The sequence below is a fragment of the Ipomoea nil genome, unplaced genomic scaffold, assembly GCF_001879475.1.
Source record: "Ipomoea nil cultivar Tokyo-kokei standard unplaced genomic scaffold, Asagao_1.1 scaffold2480, whole genome shotgun sequence".
NCBI classification, from domain to species: Eukaryota; Viridiplantae; Streptophyta; class Magnoliopsida; order Solanales; family Convolvulaceae; genus Ipomoea; species Ipomoea nil.
Window position 1 is genome coordinate 5,751,587 of NW_017618908.1, and position 21,581 is coordinate 5,773,167.

Below are 21,581 nucleotides of genomic sequence, written 5' to 3' on the forward strand. Positions count from 1 at the left end.
GTAGTGTGTGTGTGAACATAAAAAGATAAAAATAATAATTATATGAGTATTTATGAAATTTACGAAACTTATTGTAAAACTTGATAGGAATATGGGAAAATTTTGTATGTTTAGACAAATGAAAAAAGTTGGTAGATAAAATTAAAAATTTTGAGGTTAGATTGAGAGAATTTAACTATTTATATTTGTGAGAAAAAAACCTACAAAAATTTTAATTTGATAAAGTCTAAAAAAAATGAAAATAAATTAAAAAAATAAATAAATAAAAGAGTTTTTCCAAAAATGGTCCCTCAACTATTTCTTAGTGTATATTAGGCGTACAATAGGTAAACGGATGAAAATGCCCTCCATTTCAACACTGTTAATCTGTTACAAATGCCATCCAATAACCGTTATTTAAAAGGACAAAAACGTCAATCACCGTTTTCAGTCCCCTTTGCCACAACAAACTCTGTAATGGATGTATACTTTTAATATTTTTCTAAATCACAGATTATCTGATGCAGCACCAAGAAGGGACAGACCACCATAATAAAAGTTTATAATTAATCTAACTAATCCAACTCATAATTTGACAAAACTAAATTATGTGTACATTCATTTGTACACTTACATTTACTAATATTAGAACATATATAAGACATAATAATACACATTTGTTTTAAAATGTACAAGTTACACAGTCTAATCTCATATATTATTTTCCGGAATTTGAAGCTCCTCCTCTTTATTCCTGCTACTTTTCATTTCGCCATAGAAGTAGCAAATAAATCCCAAAAGGGAAAGGACAAGAGAAATGGCCTTTTGGATTCGGAACTTCTCGCCGTAGAAGACGACGGCGAATACTTCGGTGACGGAAAGGGTGGCGGTGATTATAACGCCCGACCACAACGAGGAGCCGTAGCAGATGACCCCGACGGAGCCGATGAAGAAGAATTGCCAAACTACGGCGCTGCATGCTACCACAATATAGTACTTTTCTTCACCCAGTTCAAACTCTCTTGCCTCCCTCGGGATCGCCTGCATGTAACGCTAATAATATATATAATTCTCATTCCAACAATATAATGTAACCAAACTTTCTTATGACAACTTTAGTCAAACCGAAACATATATTGTACTTATGTTCAATAGTAGATTGAAAATATTTTTAATTTTTTTGGTTACAAGACAAATTCACTGGTACTACTCAAAGATCGATGTGCATTGATAATAAGTCTAGATTGTCATAGGTGACCACCTCAAACCAAGAAGGGTGAATAGATCACTGTTACTCCGAGCCGAATTTAGAATATTGTAGTTACTAAATCAACAATCTAACCAAATATTATACCATAGACCATGGCATAAGATTCATTTTTCATATACTGAAGATTCATTTTGAGTTAATTTCTAAAATGGTCCTCCGACTATGACATTTTCTCAAATTGGTCCCTTAACTTTTAATTTCTCCAAAGTGGTCCTCCGACTTTTGAATTTTAAGCCAAAATGGTCTTCGTTTAGCTTTGGTGTTAAAAGGAAGCGTAAAACTGGAAATTTAGGTTTTGCACTCCAATTTAAAGCAATCTGTAATTCCTTTCAACAGTCTGCACACATATTTCTTCAAATTAGGTTTTTGCTCTCCTAAATCTGCGATCAAAATGTGGGATAATCAACTAGAAGGCCAAAAAGTTCATCTTCAACTTCATCCACAAACTTCCCAATGCAAAGATTTCTGGCCTTCTAGGTCATTATCCCACATTTTGATTGTAGATTTAGGAGAGCAAAAACCTAATTTGAAGAAATATGTGCGCAGACTGCTGAAAGGAATCACAGATTGCTTTAAATTGGTGTGCAAAACATAAAATTTCAGTTTTACCCTTCATTTTAACACCAACTTAACGCCAAAGCTAACGGAGGACCATTTTGACTTAAAATTGAAAAGTTGGAGGACCACTTTGGGGAAATTAAAAGTCAAGATACTAATTTGAGAAAACGCTATAGTCGGATGACCATTTTGAGAATTCACTCATTCATTTTTAATACATTAAATGTTCATTTTTGTGTCCTGACCTTCGGTACATAAAAAATGAACTTTCAGTATATTAAAAATTAACGTTCATTCATAATTCACATTGCAATGTAGATCAATAGACCCATGATCCATTAATTTAATTACTTGACCTGACCAATTTGTCTGGGGTTATTCCTAGAGCATGTCTGGTTGGATGAAAAAAGTTTTCTTTAAATTTGAAAAAATGGAATTTTCCTCAGTTTGGTTCATGGAAAACGTTTTCCTATTTTCCTTATTTTTGAGAAAAACGTTTTTCAAATGAGAGGGGGTAGTATTTTGCTTTCTATGAAAGTTGGAAAGAAAGTATCATATGATTTGAACAATTTTCTCCTTATTATCATTATCATTGTGTAGAGACGTTTTAGTATTTATACTAATTATTTGTTATCATGTAATTTTTTTTACATTAACCAAACAATATAGTCAATCTACCTGGCCTGTTAATTTCATTTCTATTGAATTTCAATATCATTTCCCCTCAAATATTAACGTATTAGTGCGAGCATTCCTAAGAACATTAGCCAAAAGATGTTTCTAATTATAGAGATTAAGATAACCACAAAGATGTTTCTAATTATAGAGATTAAGATAACCACATTTTTGTCAGTAGGAATGAACCAATTACATCCTTGCTTGCATAATATACTAAAGTAATAAGGTTCAAATAGGTCACTCAATTACAAAGTTAATTGCAATTAGGTCATCGAACTAAAAAAATATATAATTGGATCGCTAAACAATGTAAACTCATGCAATTTAATCCAAAAATGACTTGTTTGCCTAGAAAGGCGGTTACTGAATTTAAAAATATTTTTTAAATAGTTCTAAATAAAAAATTTTAAAATTAAAATTAAAAAAAAAAAGGAAAAGGGTCAAATAGGCCCTCGAACTTTAGCTTTAAAGTCAATTGGGCCCCTAAACTTTTTAAATGTGCAATTACACCCATCAACAATTCATTTAGGTGCAATGAAGACCAAAAACAAGTTAATGACCTGCTATCACAGGTCATTAGGGTTCAGACCACCTTCCGGCGAATTTTCTGACAAAAAAATGTGACCAGCAACCGACCCAGATTTGCGAAAAATTTCGCCGGTCACTTTTTTTTTTTTTTTTTTTTGCCGGAAAATTCGCCGGAAGGTGACATGAACCCTAATGACCTGTGATAGCAGGTCATTAATTTGTTTTTGGGCTTCATTGCACTTAAATGAATTGTTGATGGGTGTAATTGCACCTTTAAAAAGTTTAGGGGCCTAATTGACTTTTAAGCTAAAGTTTGAAGGCCTATTTGACCCTTTCCCCAAAAAAAAAAAAAAAAAAGAACAACAAACGAAAAAAATTACGTCATCTTCGCCGGAGACGAAGGGATCTTCGTCTCTCAGGCCGTCTCCCTAGCCGGGGAAACGGTCTGAGATGAAGGTGGCTCCGTCTCGGGCCGTCTTTATGCCGGGGAGATGACACAAGACGAAGCCGCCATTTCGTCTCCGCCGGAAACGAAGTGGCAGGCAACTCTCAGTTCGTCTCCCCGGCCATGGAGACGGCCTGAGACGAAGGTGGCTTCGTCTCAGGCCGTCTCCATGGCCGGGGAGACGGCCCAAGACGAAGCAACTCCTTCATTTCCGCCGGAGACGAAGGTTTTTTTATTATTATTATTTTATTTTAATTTTTATTTAAAAATATTAAAAAAATATTTTTAAATTCGATAACTGCCTTCACAGGTAAACAAGTCAATTTTTGTATTGAATTACATGAATTTGCGTTGTTTAGACACCTAATTGCATTTTTTTTTTTAATTTGATGGTCCAATTACAATGTGGTGTGCAATTGAGTGGTCTATTTGACCCTTAATCCTATACTAAAATATTGGCATGAATTTATTAATCTTATCTAATTATAATCAATTAATTAAATAAATAAAAGGAAGAAGAAATATGTGACGGAGATCACCTGGAAATCCTTGTTGACAAGCATCCCGACCGTACAAAACGCGGTGGCGAAGAAACACATCACCACCTGAATCTCCAGAACCAAACCATACGTTATCGCCTGCCTCGCCTTCACGTACGTCAGCTCGATCAACGGCAGTATAAACCCATAAAGCGCCGCCGCTAAAACCGTCACCACAAACCCGATAATGTACTCTCTGCGCGACTCTCCGGCGGGCCGGTCGGCACTGGCACCGTCGGCGAGAATCCCGGCGCCGACGGTGAGCAGGGCGACGGCGGCGAGGGTGAAGGCCGTGAAGCGCTGCCGGACGAGGAGGAAAGCGAAGGCGGCGGTGAAGGCCAGCTGGGTGGCGTAGATGAGGGACTGGGTGGTGACGGGGAGCTTCGACATGCCGTAGGCGTAGAGGTAGGAGTCCAGGCCGTTGATTACGCCGATTGCGGCCGCCGCGGCGAATAGGTTGCGGGTAATGAGGACGGGTTTGGCGGCGGCGGCGGTGGAAGTAGGCGGCGGCGAGTGGGAGGAAGGTGAGCGGCCAGCCGCCGGTGTTGATCCAGCTGGAGAACCATATTCGGTTGCCGCCGCGGAGGAAGTAGAGGCGCATGGTTAAGGGGCCGCCGCAGTTGCCGATCCCTAGCAGAGTGCAATTGAGGAGGAGGAGGAGGAGTTTTCCGGTGCCGTTGTTACCCTCATTTACTGTCATTTCTTGAAAAATTTTAATAAAATTTAGCAATCTTGGTAAATTGATGAAATGAATATTTAGCTGGTAGGCTGGTAAGATGTTTCAGAATGTCATACTATATATAATTTGCGGTGAGTCACTGTATAATATAGCTTTTGAGTCAAGAAAAATGTTTTAACCACAAACTTAAAAATCCTAAGGGGGTTTGGTTCAATGGATCTCAGGTTACTTATCTTAGATGATCATGTTTGGTTTAGGTAATCTCATGGTTGCAGTAGGTGTTAGACGCTAGTCGGGCGGCTGGGTAGCGCCTAGCGCCTAGGCGGATTCTAGGCGGCGTTAGGCGGGCACCAAAAAAATTAAAAAAAATAATAATAGACTTGTAGTTCGACAATTTTAATGAGGTTGTTTTCAAAGTTCATTTAAATAACACATCTAAATAAATGAATTAATGATAATTTATAAGTCATAATGTCATAATAATATTAAAATCAATAATTAATGAAAGACGACATCGGTCAAAATCGAACAAAATCGGTCAAAAAGGGTCAAAATCGGACAAAATCGATCGACTCGGTCGAGTTTGGCCACCCAGGCCGCCTAGCGGCCAGCCGAGTTTTGGCCGCCTTTAGGCCAAAACTCTAAGGCTCGGTGCCGCCTAGCGCCTAGGCGGCTAGGCGGCCGAGTTTTGCAACCTTGGGTAATCTGAGATGGAAAGTAATGTAAGATTACTGTCACATAAGAAATGAGAGTATATTTGAGGTAATCTGATTATCAAATTTTTGTTAGATAATGTGAAATTATTTTTCAATATTTCAAAACTGCCCTCATTTATTTCTCTTCTTTTATTCATTACTGTGACGACTTTACAGCTTGCGCATTTTATTATTATTATTATTATTATTATTATTATTATTATTATTATTATTATTGTTGTTGTTGTTGTTGTTGTTGTTGAATTGCATCTTTACAGTATGCATTCCATTATTATTATTATTATTATTATTATTATTATTATTATTATTATTATTTTGTTAAATTTTGAATTATGAAAAAAAAATAAAAAATAAGACTTGCAATTTACACCTTTGAATTTCTATGAGGGCATTTAAGTAATTGATGTAATATAATCTAAAATATAACCTTCAACCAAACAAGTTAATGTTACATTCCTACAACTTTAACCAAACACATCAGGTAATCTTACATTTCTAAAATCTCATATTACTTACCCCCAAGTAATCCTATTACATGGGGCAATTTAAGATTACGTGAACCATATGTCCCCTAAGGTAAATCCTATAATCTCTGATAGTTGTAGTTTTTTAGGAATTTTTTGTTACCTGTGATTAGGAAAGAGAAAATGTGAAGAGGGGGAGGGGGGGGGGGGGGGGGGGGGGATAAATAAATAAAGATTTACGGGCGCGAATTGGTGCCTCACGTGGGGCTTTCTTTAATTGTTGCATTCTTGGTCGGCCCACATAGCTGACAAAAACCGAACTCTTTCAACAAAGACTCAATGCATTCTCTCTCCTCCACATACACATTATTTCAAAGAAAACATTATTTCAAGTGATGGGTTTTTGACACCTATCTATCTATTTATTATTTATTTATTTATTTATTTTCTATATTGTTGTTGTTATTATTATTATTATTATTATTATTATTATTATTATTATTATTATTATTATTATTATTGCGGTGAAGAAATTCAACAGCAACTTCATAATGGTGTGTATTAGGTAAATCACATTCCTATGAAACAACCCAAAAATCACATATGAGAGATAAATCACATTAAAAAACTCTATATGACGGGTTTGATTGATAGAATGATGTTGGCAAGAATCAAACTCATAACATTCTAGAGTTAATTCCAGCATTGTTCCTTTGACTATCGTGATTTTCCACAATTAGTCCTCAACTTTTAATTTAGACAATTTAGACACTTGACTATCAAAATGTTTCCAATATTGGTCTTTCCGTCAACACCTGGTTAAGTAGACGTTAAATTGAGGACTAAAATTGTCTTTTAACATGCTCTGTGTTGATTTATTGGCGTGTGTTGCGAACCTGCGGGGTGGTGAATGGCAAAGATTTACATGAGAGCATCCATGGCTGTCATACACTGCGAAGTAGTGTAATTCGTTGTTATTTTTGCGATCCATGCCGCAAGACCACGGATGAACCGCAACCGCATCTTCCATGTCCCGCCTTCGTCCACAGACGGAAGCCATGCCGTATTTTGGAAGCCTTACCGACTCAAAAAGCAGAGAGAAACCCTCTGGACTCAAAACGGGAGGCAAGCGTTTTTGAAGAACCCTAGATTTGGATTTTAGATTCTTCATTTTCTATGGCGCTTTGATATGAGCAAGCGTTTTTGTTCTAAAATTTTTCGTTTTGTTTTGGTTTGTTCGAAGTTGAAGAACCCTAGATGTCGGTTTGCGAGGTCTGTGTGCGATGGTGGATTTTGAGCTCGGATTTGATTGGGGAAAGCTCTAAATTTGAGTGTGTTGTGGAATTTGTAGCGATTTGTTAGTTAGTTAGTTTTTTTTTTTTTTTTTAAACCAATTTTGTAGCAATTTGTTAAGATTGGAGCTTGAGTGAATTGAACAGATGGCTTCGAATCCTCCATTTCAGGTGGAGGATCGGACGAATGAGGATTTCTTTGACAAGCTGGTGGATGATGGTGATTTCAACACAGATCATAGCATGTTAAAAGACAATTTTAGCCCTCAATTTGACATCTACTTAACCATGTGTTGACGGAAGGACAAATATTGAAAGCATTTTGATAGTCAAGTGTCTAAATTGTCTAAATTAAAAATCAAGAACTAATTACGAAAAATTACGATAGTTGGAGGATCAATGTTGGAATTAGCTCTAACATTCTAGTACAAAAATCATAGTAAAATTTTTCGGTTACTCTTTTATCCGGAGTATATTTTTGGAAAATGCCTGGCTATCACACATCTAGAATCTAGAATAAAATAAAAAGAGGAAAAAAATTACAACCCCACATTTTCTCACTGATCGATATATTCGTGATAACTTAAAAGTCCAACCCATCCCCTAGAGCAAATTGGTGGAACTCACCCTGATATGGTAAGAGAGTTTTAAGTCCAGTTGTTCATTAACTAGACCACTGTTGATGTAGGCATAAATATAATATTTTAATATTACCAATTCTTTTTTTTTTTGGTTATATTTCTGATGTGACCCAAAGCCAACTAATCAATTATATGCTGGATTAAGAATTTGTTTACTACTTAAAATTGTTATTACATAAGTCAGTATTCTTTTCTTTCCTGTAACATTTTGTGTTTAGTGACTCAGTCATTAGTGCGACTAATAAATTAATTTATTATCTGCATACACTTTTAAGTTTTTATATTAATGAATTTAATGTTAGTAAATTAATAATTAATTTATAATAAGTTATATTAAATTTGGTTATAGAAGAGGAAATCTTTTTTTTTTTTTTTCGATTTTCCGACTTAGTCATCCACTCCCATTAACCCACCTCAAGACTATATAAGAGGCAAATTCTTCTTCTCCCAAAAGGTTGAATTCCTAATTTCAAGGGTCCTCTAAATCTCAGTCCGATAGAACATTTAGGATGATATAAATCACATTATTACGGTGACTCAATATGGTTCAACAGACATTATCAAATGCCCGTACGCACAAGGGATCTACACACCGAGGTTCGAATTAACCTTGACATCTTCTCTCAAATATCACCTACTGAACTAATGAGCTAAGTCTATGCAAAAAAAAAAAAAAAAAAAAAAGCGCAAATCCTGAGCTACCCAATTGATTGTTCCCTACCTCTATCTATATACTTCTGTGCAATAAGCCACTTATTAAATTTGTGGTTGTGGTTAGTTCTTTATAATTCAACAACAAGAACAGTAAAAATAACATTTTTTTTTTTTGAAAACAAAAAGTAACATTTTTTTAATTAGTGTGGGGTGCGTGGAGAGCATTAAATTCCTTTAAAATGGAGCAACATTGACAGGGTCTTTATTAAATGCTAGGAATAATTAAATTTTTATAATTGCTGGTTATTTAATTTGTCTCCAGAAACTCTGTTGGTCAGTGCTCTTTTATGGGCGGTTTGACTTGCGATTCATTTATAATACAATTCTTTGGTCATTCGAATTACAGTGTTTAATTTGAGAAAATTGTAATCATTTCCATTTTGGAAATTGGAATGCTTGGACCCCGCCTCCCATAGGGAGCAGTGGAGAAAAAAATGACCCTTTTGCCATTATTATTATTATTATTATTATTATTATTATTATTATTATTATTATAATACAAGGGGATTTTAGTCTTTATATCGCTTTTTTCCTTTCAATTCACAATAATGCTATTCCTCCATACCAAATAATGTAATTTGAGTTTCTACTTTATTTCCACCTTATCCTTTTCCTATCGAATTACAATTTATTTTTCTCATAATTCCATCCTTCCAACCAAACACCCTACGCCCTATTAGGATTAATTAGGATAATGAAGACTTTTAACTAAATGATTTATTATTTTATTTGAGCAAGTGGAATCGTGACTAGGTATAAAGAGTGATTAGAGCCTAACGATCCTTGACTTTGGGAATAGAGCAGTCTTAAATTTTCAGACTAGCTATCTGATACAAAAGAGGTGCCTACAATTCAGCAAAGGAATTAGTTACTATGTTCGACGGTGAAAATTCTGGGTAAAAAAAAAAAAAAAAAAAAGCCTAAAGGGTGAGGAAGGGCGCAAATTAGGCATGAGGAACCTAATATTAGTCAATCAAGAAGGCGAGAAGTATAAACATAAAATCTACCTTTACTTGGATAGTAGAAAACTGTAAATCAATGATCATGTGTGTGATGTACTACAATATCCAGTTGGGGTAAATGCAATGTATTAGGGATTTCTATAACTGCTTTTTCTTTTGTGTTAAATTAGAACTATGTGGTTGAGTTTGAATGTTATTGTTATTGGGTTTGAATATTTTAATATAATATATTTATAATTATATTATTGAAATATTATGTTATAGGTTTAATGCAGGCATGCGATATTAATTAGCGGGTAGATTTTTTTTTAAAAAAAATTAATGACAGACAAATATTGTAATAAATTCGTAGCTAATTATCTAATAACAATAAAGAATGACAACGAAATAGTAACGGACAAATTCGTAGTTAAATTTAGCGACGGTTATTTCCGTCACTAAGTTGTAGTTAAATGGCATTCAATTCAAATAATAAAAACAAATTAGCGACGATAATTTCCATCGTTACATGTAGCGACGGACAATAGAGACGGAAATTTTCAATTCTATATTTAGCGACGGAATAATCCGTCGCTATTCCCTTGCAAATTTCATCACCAGATCGTCGTGGTAGGAAACTAGCGACGGAATATCCATTGCTATTTCTTCACAAATTTCGTCATCAAATCCGTCATCGGAAGAAATTTAGCGACGGCTAACTTTCGCTACGGAAATAAATTACGTTGCTAGAATCTAGCGACGCGTGTTTTTGTGACGGACAAATTCCGTCGCTAAACACTTTAGCGACGAATCGGTCCGTTGCTACTTTCGCATTTTTTTTTTGTAGTGAAGACTAATGCTAGCAAAGAGACTAATACGATTGATAAAGAAACCAAGACTAATGCTAGCAAAGAGACTGATATTGTGAGTCTGTGAAACGAAGTCTAATGCTAGCAAAGAGACTGATACTGTGAGTAAAGAAACCAAGGCTAAAATCCAAGAAGAAGAGGCTAAAGAAGATGAAGAGAAGGGGCTTGTTTTTATGTGTTATGCACACCAACTCGATTTTACGCACGGTTTAATCAAAGGCTCTATGCGAACTCACGTAAAATTGTTATTGAGAAACTGTTTCAAGCAAATGCACATCCCCCTCAACCCCACCCTCCCCCCCCCCCCCCCCACTTTTTTTTTGACAAGATAAAAAAATAACTTTTTTCTTTTGCTATCATTCGCCCGATTCAACTAAACCGAATTTTTAGAAATTGGTCGGCGAGAAAAGGGTTCAGGATTTTAGAGTCTACATACGAACAAACAAAAAGAGAAGAAAAAATGTTGGGAGTATGGATTGGACTAAGGAGCAAAGGTTGGAGGTATGAATTAGACGAAGGGGCAAAGGTTTAGGGCTCTAGATAGGAGGGGATAAAAGTTTAGAGGGTTAGATCGAGCACAAATGCGGCTAAGGGATCAAGATATATAGGAAAAGAGAAATTAACAAGTCAAGGGGAGGCAAAAAATACGTTATTAAGAGGGGATGGGCAAAGTCGGATGGGGTTCATACCCCGAACATAGAGGGGGTTCATACCCAGGGCATAGAGGGGGTACAAACCCAGACTCGAAGTAGAGGTCAAATGGCACGAGGCTGTACGGATGGAGCTTGCGTGTTTCGTATTATTTGTTAGCGCCGTGTCCCATCTGGTCACCGCTGGCGATGATGCGTATAATACGAGAAACGCATGTCCCACATGCGTTTCTCGTTCGTATGTATACGAACTAGACACGCAAGTGCTACTTGTGTGTCTTGTATACACTTCGACAAGCGCAAATAGCACTTGTGTTTGTCGTATTTTGACGAGAAAAAAAAATCACTCAAATTTTGTGAAACTCATTTGCGACTTGCGTTCATCACAAGAAACTCAAGTCGAAACTGATTTTTTTCCTATATTGTACAACTTTAAAAAGTGTTATATTTTAATCTCGTCTTCTCTAAATTGGCACATTTAAGTTATTTTTTCTTATTTTTTGACCCTTTTTCAGCTATTAAAAAATGTAAGTTTTTCAGTCAAATCAATTACTTTACCAATAGTAAATATAATGTGATTGTGATACCATCGCATATTATATCATTAGCAACCATCTATGCCAATACAAACCACCCTAAGGTTAGAAATAGGCTTACAAAGAGTAAAATGAAGAATTACCTAGGCACCCGTTACGCGGCTTGCCATAGGGTACTTCCATTGAACCTCCCAAAGTGCACATGCAAATCCCTCAAAGAGTACAACTCCCATGTATATTAAATTTAGAAAAATTTAAAACCAAGTTCTTACATTATATTCATGTTGCATTTTCACCCTAGAGAATATTTCATTAAAAGTCTTCTTTAAATGGCATGGGAAATTAACTTTTATACCTAATGTTACATGAGTTGATTTTTAATAAATGAGGACTTAAAAACTAGTCTATGCTATATTAACACATAGGGTTAAAATATAAACAAATTTGTATACTGAATATACATTATTTGATAATATGGTTCACACAACTGTGTGAACATGGTCCACACAAATGACACAATAATGATTGCCCCAAATCAAATGTTTCATCACTTTGTTACAAAAATAGTCGTATGAAGATTGAAAATCCAGTCGTTATATCGTGCAACACGGCGCACACTGCATTGTGCGCCCACCTCCCATGTGAATGGACTAAACCATTTGACCAGTCCCCGGCCTACAACTTAGTGTGCTGACAGTAGGGACAAGGGATTAGTCTTCCGGCTATCGACTGGAGGGATACCTTTGGGCAACCAAAAAAAAAAATGTGCGCCCACCCTGTCCAAAACGACATCATTTTATTAAGTTGTGTAGGGAGTTGACGCGACAGAGTGTATTTGTATTCTGTTATCTACATCTATCTATCTACAATTCTAATAAGAGCCAATAATGTTAGGCCCTTAACTGGAACAAAAAAAAAATGTCGGTCGTATTATTTCTTAAAATGAATGGTTCATATTATTTTTATTTTAGTATTTTTTTTATAATTTTTCTTATTTACCCTTTATTATATTATTTTCTTCCCTTAAATATCCTAAATTTCGTTAGTATAAACTTTAGTAACGGAATATTCCGTTAACTATTTATTATTTTTAACTTAGTAATTTCTATATGAAAGGTCTTAGGTTCGAACCGCATCTCAATTAGAGTTGGCATAATTGTTAAACATATACTATGAATATGTTAAAATATATTTTAAAAAATATATAATATAAAATTTAACATAAACTTTGTTCAAATAATTAGTCCGGCTAAATACATAACATTCAAAGTTACGCATCAAAGATTATAAATCAAGAACGTTAAAAATCATTTGATTTTTATGAATTAAAAAAAAATAGGTTAAGTTTTTTTTTTTTTCGTTTAATTAATCTTCTTTTGATTATTTAAATCAGAACAAAACTTAATATTTCAATTATACTTTTGCATTATTGGTATGATTTAGGTCGTTATGATATTAATATTTTTTGTATGTATTTTTATAATGGTACAATGTAAATTACTTTACAAATAATATATTTTTTTTTTATCAGCCAAAATTGTTCTTACATCATTGTCAGGCATGTGCGACCTAACTACAAAGTTGTTGATCATAAATACAATTACACATGGACTCTAAAACGGTAGGACCATTTTCTAACGAATTGACAATGTTGACATTCCAATGGCTCCAATTGAATAAGTTTACACATCAGAATTTTATCAATGCATGAAAACTTCTAAAGAAATTTGTAAGTTAATTTTTACTATATCGTTATAACAATATCTATTGTAACTATATATTTTGAATTATTTATTATCATCCTCTATTGACATGAATTGTAACAATTGTACAAACTCTCAAAACAATTTATCTCAACAACGAATGTAAATTAAAAAAAAAAAAATCAATGATTTCATTATTGTTGATGAAAAAGTATGTACGCCACTATATTACTCTTATTAAATTAAATAAAGTAGTAGCTACAACAAAAAATAATACATATGCATTTAATTAATTTAGAATTAGATGTCTATAATGCCTTTATTTAAAAAATTATTCATTATTAAAAAAAATTAAAAAGAGATATAATTTCATTAGTTATATTATCTTTATTTACTACAATTCAAAGATTCATTACCTTCAAATTTATTAATTTATTATATTCACTACATTGTCCATTGTCCTTCTTTTTACATTATCTAAAACTTCCTACACCATAATCTCATTGCATGATGAATCAATTTATGCTACCACCCGTAACCCAATTGCACATGACACACTACCAATAAAAATAAAAAAAATATAAAAAAAAAAAAAGAAAAGAAAAAAGAAGGAGTACTGAATATGAAGACAATGACAATGCTACCCAAAAGAGAGTTAAGAAGAATTAGAGAAAGTTAAACCAAAAGTAGTATTTATTTAGACTAGCGTTACTACAAAAGTTGCAAACATTTATTTTAGTGACAATAAAATCAATCTCTCATATATTATCTTGCATTTATATACTTTAAATTACTGATTTAAATAAACAAATTCAATATTTATTTACCTATGCATGAACATCTCCGATATAATATTGCATTGATATACTTTGAAATACTTATTTAAAAATAATCATTGGGCATTATCCATTCGCGCAAAGCGCGTAAAAGAACTAGTATAGTTATGTACATTCTGTTATACAATTATGTACTTTTTTTTTATACAATTATGTACATTATTTTATACAATTATGTACATCCGAAATATGGGATTTTTTTAAGAGTTAAAAGTTTATGTGTATTATGTTAAGAGTTTGTGTGTATATGTATTATGTGTATTATCTTTTCATAAAAGAGTATGTTTATTCTGTTATACAATTATGTGCATCTGTTATACAATTATTTACATTCTATTACACAATTATGTACATTTGAAACATGAGATTTTTTTTTTTTTTTTTTTTTTGTAAAAAGTTAATAGCAAAACATGAAAAGCGGAATTCTAAAAAAAAAAAAAAAAAAAAAAAAAACGAAACGACTTCATTTTACATCAGAGCGCATAATGCAATGTGCACCCTAATGCAATGTACCTGGTGCACGATATAAATTGCCTTGAGAATCCATGCACTCTAGCTTCAATTAGTCTTTTTTTTTTTTTTTTTTTTTTTTTTTTGGGGGGGCCACCACCATGCGAAGGAATAGAAGAGAGTAATCTTCTTTGGTTTGATTAACTCCATCAAATTGGGCTTCTCACTCCACAATACTTTAAATATTTTCAAGCCTCCTAAGATGAGCCAATTGTTATACCATTGTAGACCATACGAAACAATATTCAGATTATACGCATGTAATTAATATATTATGTGTATTTAATTAATAAATTATGTATTTATTATAATTAAAATATTATGTGTATTACGATTAACATATTATGTGTCTTTAATTTATTTATATGTGCATAATTTGTTAATTAAAAGTACATAATATGTTAACTGCAAACATATAATATGAATATCATTTTAGACTAGGGCTCACACTCCACATTGCAATTAAGGTGGACCCTAGTCCATGGTATAATTTGCCAAGATAATCATGGTAGGCAGTTTTTTTTTTTTTTTTTTTTTTTCTTTTAATCATCTTTAAATTTAGGCAAATTATACTATGGACAATGATTCACATTGCAATGTAGACCACAGATTAAATATTCATTTTTAATATACTAAAGGTTTATTATTAATATACTGAAAATTCATTTTTAGATAGTATACTAAATAATGAACTTTCAGTATACAAAAATAAAAATAAAAATTAAAAAAATTCAATGTATTAAAAATAAACATTTAGTATACTAAAAATAAACATTATGTTAGTGGTCCATCTTATAAGGAGGATCATGGTCCATGGTATAATGATTGTTAAACTTGAGTTTGGTCATATCACGTGTTTTGCGCAAAAATGAGTATTCAATATATATATTTGCTCGACACTAAAATGATAATTATATTAAAATTGATTAAAAATAATAAGAAATATAAATATAAATTGTAAAATTCAAAATAAATAATTATAGTATTAGAGTTAGAAAAAATTGTTTAACATATTTATTTGTAGTTTTATTTAATTATGATTTAAGATAAAATCATATTGGTTAAAGGAATCAATTAGGACACCTTTGTGTTTTGTAAGAACTATTGTATTGTGTTTAATTATAGCATATGACTCTAAAAATAATTTAATTCTCTTGATTTAAGTATTAATTAGTGACTACATTTTTTCAAAAAATATCTTATAAGATTTTTACTCTCTCTCTCTCTCTCCCTCTCCCTCTCTCTCTCTAGTGTGAAATGGAAAGCTGGCCAACCATATGCTTAGTTACAACTTGAACTCAATTGTTATATCGTAAACTAAGGTCAATAATGCATGTGTATTATTGAACCTAGTCCAAAACGAATTCATTTAATATATATATATATATATATATATATATATCACGATATTTTTGTTCCCTTTTCCTCCTTTTTTTTTCCTCACAATGGATCAGAAACACATTGATATTACAAGCACATAATATGTTAACAACATTTATATAATATGTTAATGGTAGATGAAAATTTGTAAAGCGCAGCACCGAAACTGAAGTTGTAACACAAACAATTTGTAACGCAGTTCGGGCAAACAACCCTAATCTGCGAGGCACTTCTCAATTTGAGAACTTGCCTAAATCCACTAAAAGCTCAATATTTAAAGTACACTGTTTGGAACCTGAGATTACACAATAGAATGATCTTTCCTACCAAACTATTGAAACCTAAACACATGTACTACTTTCTAGGGGAATTTAGTATCCTATTCTCAAAGAATCTCGTACCTCACAAGATTAATGTTGAATGCTTGAGGTCTACAATAAAGGACATCCCCTATTTATAGTAGCTATTCCTAACAGATTCGTGAATAACAAACTATTCCTAATCAAAATAGAACTAGAAAATCTTCAACAACAAATCCCCTTAGAACTAGTATTCTTCAATAACTATTCCTCTTAGTACTGATATTCCTTTATAGAACTGGAATTCTTTTTGCACATAACTTTGACAAAATACTTTGAGTCAACATTCTCCCCCTTTGTCAAATTTTTGGCAAACACCTTGGTCTCTGTCTTTCTCCCCCTTAGTTGATGCCACATTGGTGTTTGATTGATGGTAGATTAATGACAGGTTAGATCACTATCCCATGTGTAGCTTTTATCAGATGATCTTTTCCCCATCATAACACATTCATGTTTTTGGTTGTAGACTTTACAATTCTCTTTGGAAAATTCTACTTTGAGTTCATCATCACACAGTTGACTTATACTGATAAGGTTTGCTTTGAGTCCTTGTACCAAAAAGACTCTTGGTAATCTGGGCAGTCCATGGACATTCAAGGTACCACTTGCGATAATCTGTCCTTTTCCTCCATCTCCAAAAGTGACATGCCCTTCATTTTTGTACTGGATATTCTCAAGATAATGTGGATTTCCTGTCATATGTCTTGAACATCCGCTGTCAAAATACCAAACACTTTGTTCTTGGCTTGTTTATGAGGTATACGCAACAGCTTGTGTTTGATCCTTTCTTACCCATACTTTCTTGCTATTATTTTTGCTTTGTACTGTTCAATCTCTGTTGTTTTGTCTGTAATAGAGATCATTTTGTCTTTTGAAGCAGTATGCCTTTATGTGTCCCAATTTGTGGCAGTAATAACATCTGATTCTCATTCGGTGTTGAAAGTGATGTTGTGACACCTCAGGATTTTCAGAAGAGTGGCTTTCACTGGACGCTGGATTTGGAGATCTAGGCCTTCCATCTAGTGCCTTGATTTCTTGTAACAGTTTGGCCTCTCTGTTTTTAGATTCTAATAATTCATTTTGAGTTTCTTTGAGGCGCTTTTCTTCTCTATCTTTTTCACCTTTTAGAAACTGATTTTCTTGCATGAGCTCTAGATTCACTTTGATGATTTGTTCCCATTTAGCATACAATTGGGTATATGACTCTAGCAGTTCTTGCATATTTTCGTTTTCGTTGTCATTCTCATGATTTGCGGTGAATGCTACGAAATTAGTGTTGGTGTCTTCTTCACTATCTGAGTCATCGCTTAGTGATGCCACATATGTTTTGTTCTTCCTTTTAAAATATGTTGGACATTCTGACTGGATGTGTCCAAACCCTTTGCACTCGTAGCACTGAATTCCTTCAGGTTTTAGACTCTCCCTTCCTTTTGAAATAGATTGATTTTGTCCAGTTGGGAAGTTCCCTTGATTGATTGAAGCACTTTTGCTTCTAAATTTGTTGAATTTTTTGAGAACTCTGTTGAAATTCTTTGTTAGGAGAGCAATTGATTGTTCCATGGTTTCAGTATCAATTTCTGGACTCTCTTTCTGCTTTGATTGGAGCGCAATTCCTTTGTCATTATTTTTCCCTTTTTGCAATATCTCAAGTTCATATGTTTGAAGATTTCCCATTAGATCACTGAGTTTGTAGGTGTTTAGATCTTTGTTTTCTTGGATGGCTGTAACCTTTATCATAAATCTCTCAGGTAAGGAACGTAGGACCTTTTTGACGAGCCTAGGTTCAGGAATAGGTTCGCCTAGGTTAAACGCATCTCCAGCAATCCCTAAAACTCTTGCACTAAACTGTGAGATATCCTCATCTTCTTCCATTTTTAAATTCTCAAACTGTGTTTGTATCATTTGCAGCTTGGATTGCTTAACAGAAGTATTTCCTTCGTGATGATCACATAGTATATCCCATGCAATTTTAGCTATGCCAGTGGTAGCGATTAGTTTGAAAGTATCTTCACTTACCGCTCCATATATGGCATTCATTGCTTTTGAATTGTAATTATATTCTCTTCGCTCTTCTTCATTCCATTCTGCTTTAGGTTTTTGATTACCTTTATCATCAACTGGATTATTCCATTCTTTCTCAACGGCTTCCCAAACTCCTTCTCCTTGTGCCAAAATATAGATTTTCATTCTAGCTTTCCAGTAGGAGAAATTTGTACCAAAGAGAGCAAGGGGCCTGGTGCTTGACAGTCCTTCTCTGGGAAACTCCATTAGGATCCTGCTAATAATTTAAGCAGTTTGGCTCTGATACCAATTGAAAATTTGTAAAGCGCAGCACCGAAACTGAAGTTGTAACACAAACAATTTGTAACGCAGTTCGGGCAAACAACCCTAATCTGCGAGGCACTTCTCAATTTGAGAACTTGCCTAAATCCACTAAAAGCTCAATATTTAAAGTACACTGTTTGGAACCTGAGATTACACAATAGAATGATCTTTCCTACCAAACTATTGAAACCTAAACACATGTACTACTTTCTAGGGGAATTTAGTATCCTATTCTCAAAGAATCTCGTACCTCACAAGATTAATGTTGAATGCTTGAGGTCTACAATAAAGGACATCCCCTATTTATAGTAGCTATTCCTAACAGATTCGTGAATAACAAACTATTCCTAATCAAAATAGAACTAGAAAATCTTCAACAACAAATCCCCTTAGAACTAGTATTCTTCAATAACTATTCCTCTTAGTACTGATATTCCTTTATAGAACTGGAATTCTTTTTGCACATAACTTTGACAAAATACTTTGAGTCAACAGTAGATATATAATATGTTAACTACAATTTATAAATTCAATACCTTAAGCTCAAAAGAAAAAAAATGTTAATTTTTAATAAAGAGCGAGTCTCCTATGAGACTGATGGGAGCACGAAAAGTTTGTCATTCTCTTGGGATTGTGAGATATGACACGTAATATGTGACATAAGTAAATAGACAATATCATCATCATCATCATTTGGAAGATTCTAACCGGAAGGGAAAGAAATCGGAAGGAGACAATTCGGAAGCAAGCAGTCGGAAAGAGGGGACTCGAAAGAAGGGAATCCGAAGAAGATACGTCCAAGACAAGTCAAGTACTTCTAAAAAGACTCTTTTGTACGTATAATATATCAAACTAAACTTCTCATTTAGAAAAATTCGAATCCACTTGGATCCAACCCAATACTCAAAAGTAGACCACTTTAAATGACATTTTAATTCAAAATTTCCCACATTTAGATACTTTCTTAATATAATTGTGATTTTATTATTTACTATTTTGTCTCAAATACTGTCCACTAAACAATTGAGCTGAACCCGTACGGGTTATTATTTACTATTTTAGCATGATGATGACTTGTTCAAATTGTTTATTACGTAATATACTAATATTAAAACATATATAAGACATAATAATACACATTTGTTCTAAAATATACAATTTGCACATGCAGTCTAATCGATCTCATATATTATTTTCCGGAATTTGAAGTAGCTCCTCTTTCTTGCTGCTACTTTTGATTTCGCCATAGAAGTAGGAAACAAATCCCAAAAGGGAAAGGGCAAGAGAAATGGCCTTTTGGATTCGGAACTTCTCGCCGTAGAAGACGACGGCGAATACCTCGGTGACGGAAAGGGTGGCGGTGATTATAACGCCCGACCACAACGAGGAGCCGTAGCAGATGACCCCGACGGAGCCGATGAAGAAGAATTGCCAAACCACGGCGCTGCATGCTACCACAATATAGTACTTATCTTCACCCAGTTCAAACTCTCTTGCCTCCTTCGGGATCGCCTGCATGTAACGCTAATAATATAATTCTCATTCCAACAATATAATGTATGTAACCAAACTTTCTTATGACAACTTTAGTCAAACTGAATCATATATATTACATATGTTCAATAGTAGATTGAAACTATTTTTATATTTTTTTGGGTTATAAGGGAAATTCACTGTCACTACTCAAAAATGGGCACTAATAAACGGAGATTGTCATAGGTGACCACCTCAAACCAAGAAGGGTGAATATGTCACTTTTACTAAGAGCCGAATTTAGAACATTGTGGTTACTAAATCAATAATCTAGCTAAACATTATACCATGGACCATGGTTCACCTTGTAAGGTGGACCACTGACATAAGAGACATTTTTAATACATTAAATGTTTATTTTTTGCATCCTGACCTTCCGTACATAAAAAAAAAAAAAAAAAAAAAAAAAAAAAAAAAAAAAAAAAAAAAACTTTCACTATATTAAAAATTAACGTTTATTCATAATCTTCATTGCAATGTAGATCATGATCGAAAAAGTGTCTTTGCCCTCTTGCCGCTTGCTGACTTATTGCATTCCATTAATATACTTGACCTGACCAATTTGTCTGGGGTTGTGAGCATATAATATAACATAAACATAAATGTGCAATCCAACTATCAGTTTAGGCTTATAGTTGAAATGGAACACATGCTTCAATTGGGGTTACCCCTAGAGCATGTTTGGTTGGATTGAAAAAGTTTTCTTTAAATTTAATTTGAGAAAAAATAGAGTTCCAATCCAACCAATAGGGGCTAACCAGGGGAAAACTCTATTTGGTGAGGTAGGGTAGGAGAAACACAATGTACATTATCGATGATAGATTCGGCGAAGGCCAAATGAGTATATTCAGTTGGAATTGTCGGGATTTGGGTGGCACCTGGACAGTTCATGAATTCTTGGGCATAGTGTCTAAGGAGCGACCCTTTTTCGTCTTCTTAATGGAGACGAAAGCAAATGGGAGCAAGGTGGAACAGGTGAGAATGAAGTTGGGTTTTGAAGGGGCAGTTTTTTGTGGATCGTGTGGGCTTGGGAGGTGGTCTAGCTCTGTTGTGGAGGGATGCGGAGGCGGCTTCGCTGCTGAGCTTCTCCAACAACCATATAGACAAAGAAGTCACGCTTCCAGGCAAGCCGGTGTGGAGGTTAACTGGTTTCTTTGGTAATCCGGATAGAGAAAGAAGACATGTTACATGGGATCTTTTATAACAACTTAAGGATAGATCACCGCTTCGTTGGGTTGTTGTGGGAGATTTCAATGACATTGCTTGTCTCTCTGAAAAACGGGGTGAGCATTCTCATCCGGAGGCCCTCATTTAGGGTTTCAACGATGCATTAAGCGATTGCCAGCTTAGTGACCTGGGAATGACGGGGGGAACAATTCACGAGGGAGAAAGGTCGGGGAACAAAGTCGTGCGTGGAGGAGAGGTTAGACAGGGCG

General features: G+C 34.1%; 1 protein-coding gene and 1 pseudogene across 2 annotated transcripts in view; both read right to left on the minus strand.

Moving 5' to 3' along the window:
- Positions 1 to 393: 393 nt before the first annotated feature.
- LOC109152627 (purine permease 1-like) overlaps positions 394 to 21,581 on the minus strand; it is a 30,234-nt gene continuing 9,046 nt past the window's right edge. Inside the window, exons 2-3 of one of the 2 annotated variants that reach the window (XM_019300268.1) lie at positions 19,795 to 20,124; positions 394 to 488 (exon numbers count right to left, since the gene is read on the minus strand). In XM_019300268.1, the coding sequence (XP_019155813.1) occupies positions 19,795 to 20,124 (330 nt within the window). In that variant the 3' untranslated portion in view covers positions 394 to 488. Of the gene's footprint in view, positions 489 to 19,751; positions 20,125 to 21,581 lie in introns of those variants that run through there. The other variant, XM_019300267.1, reaches the window with a different exon arrangement.
- Positions 610 to 4,734, minus strand: LOC109152628 (annotated as a pseudogene).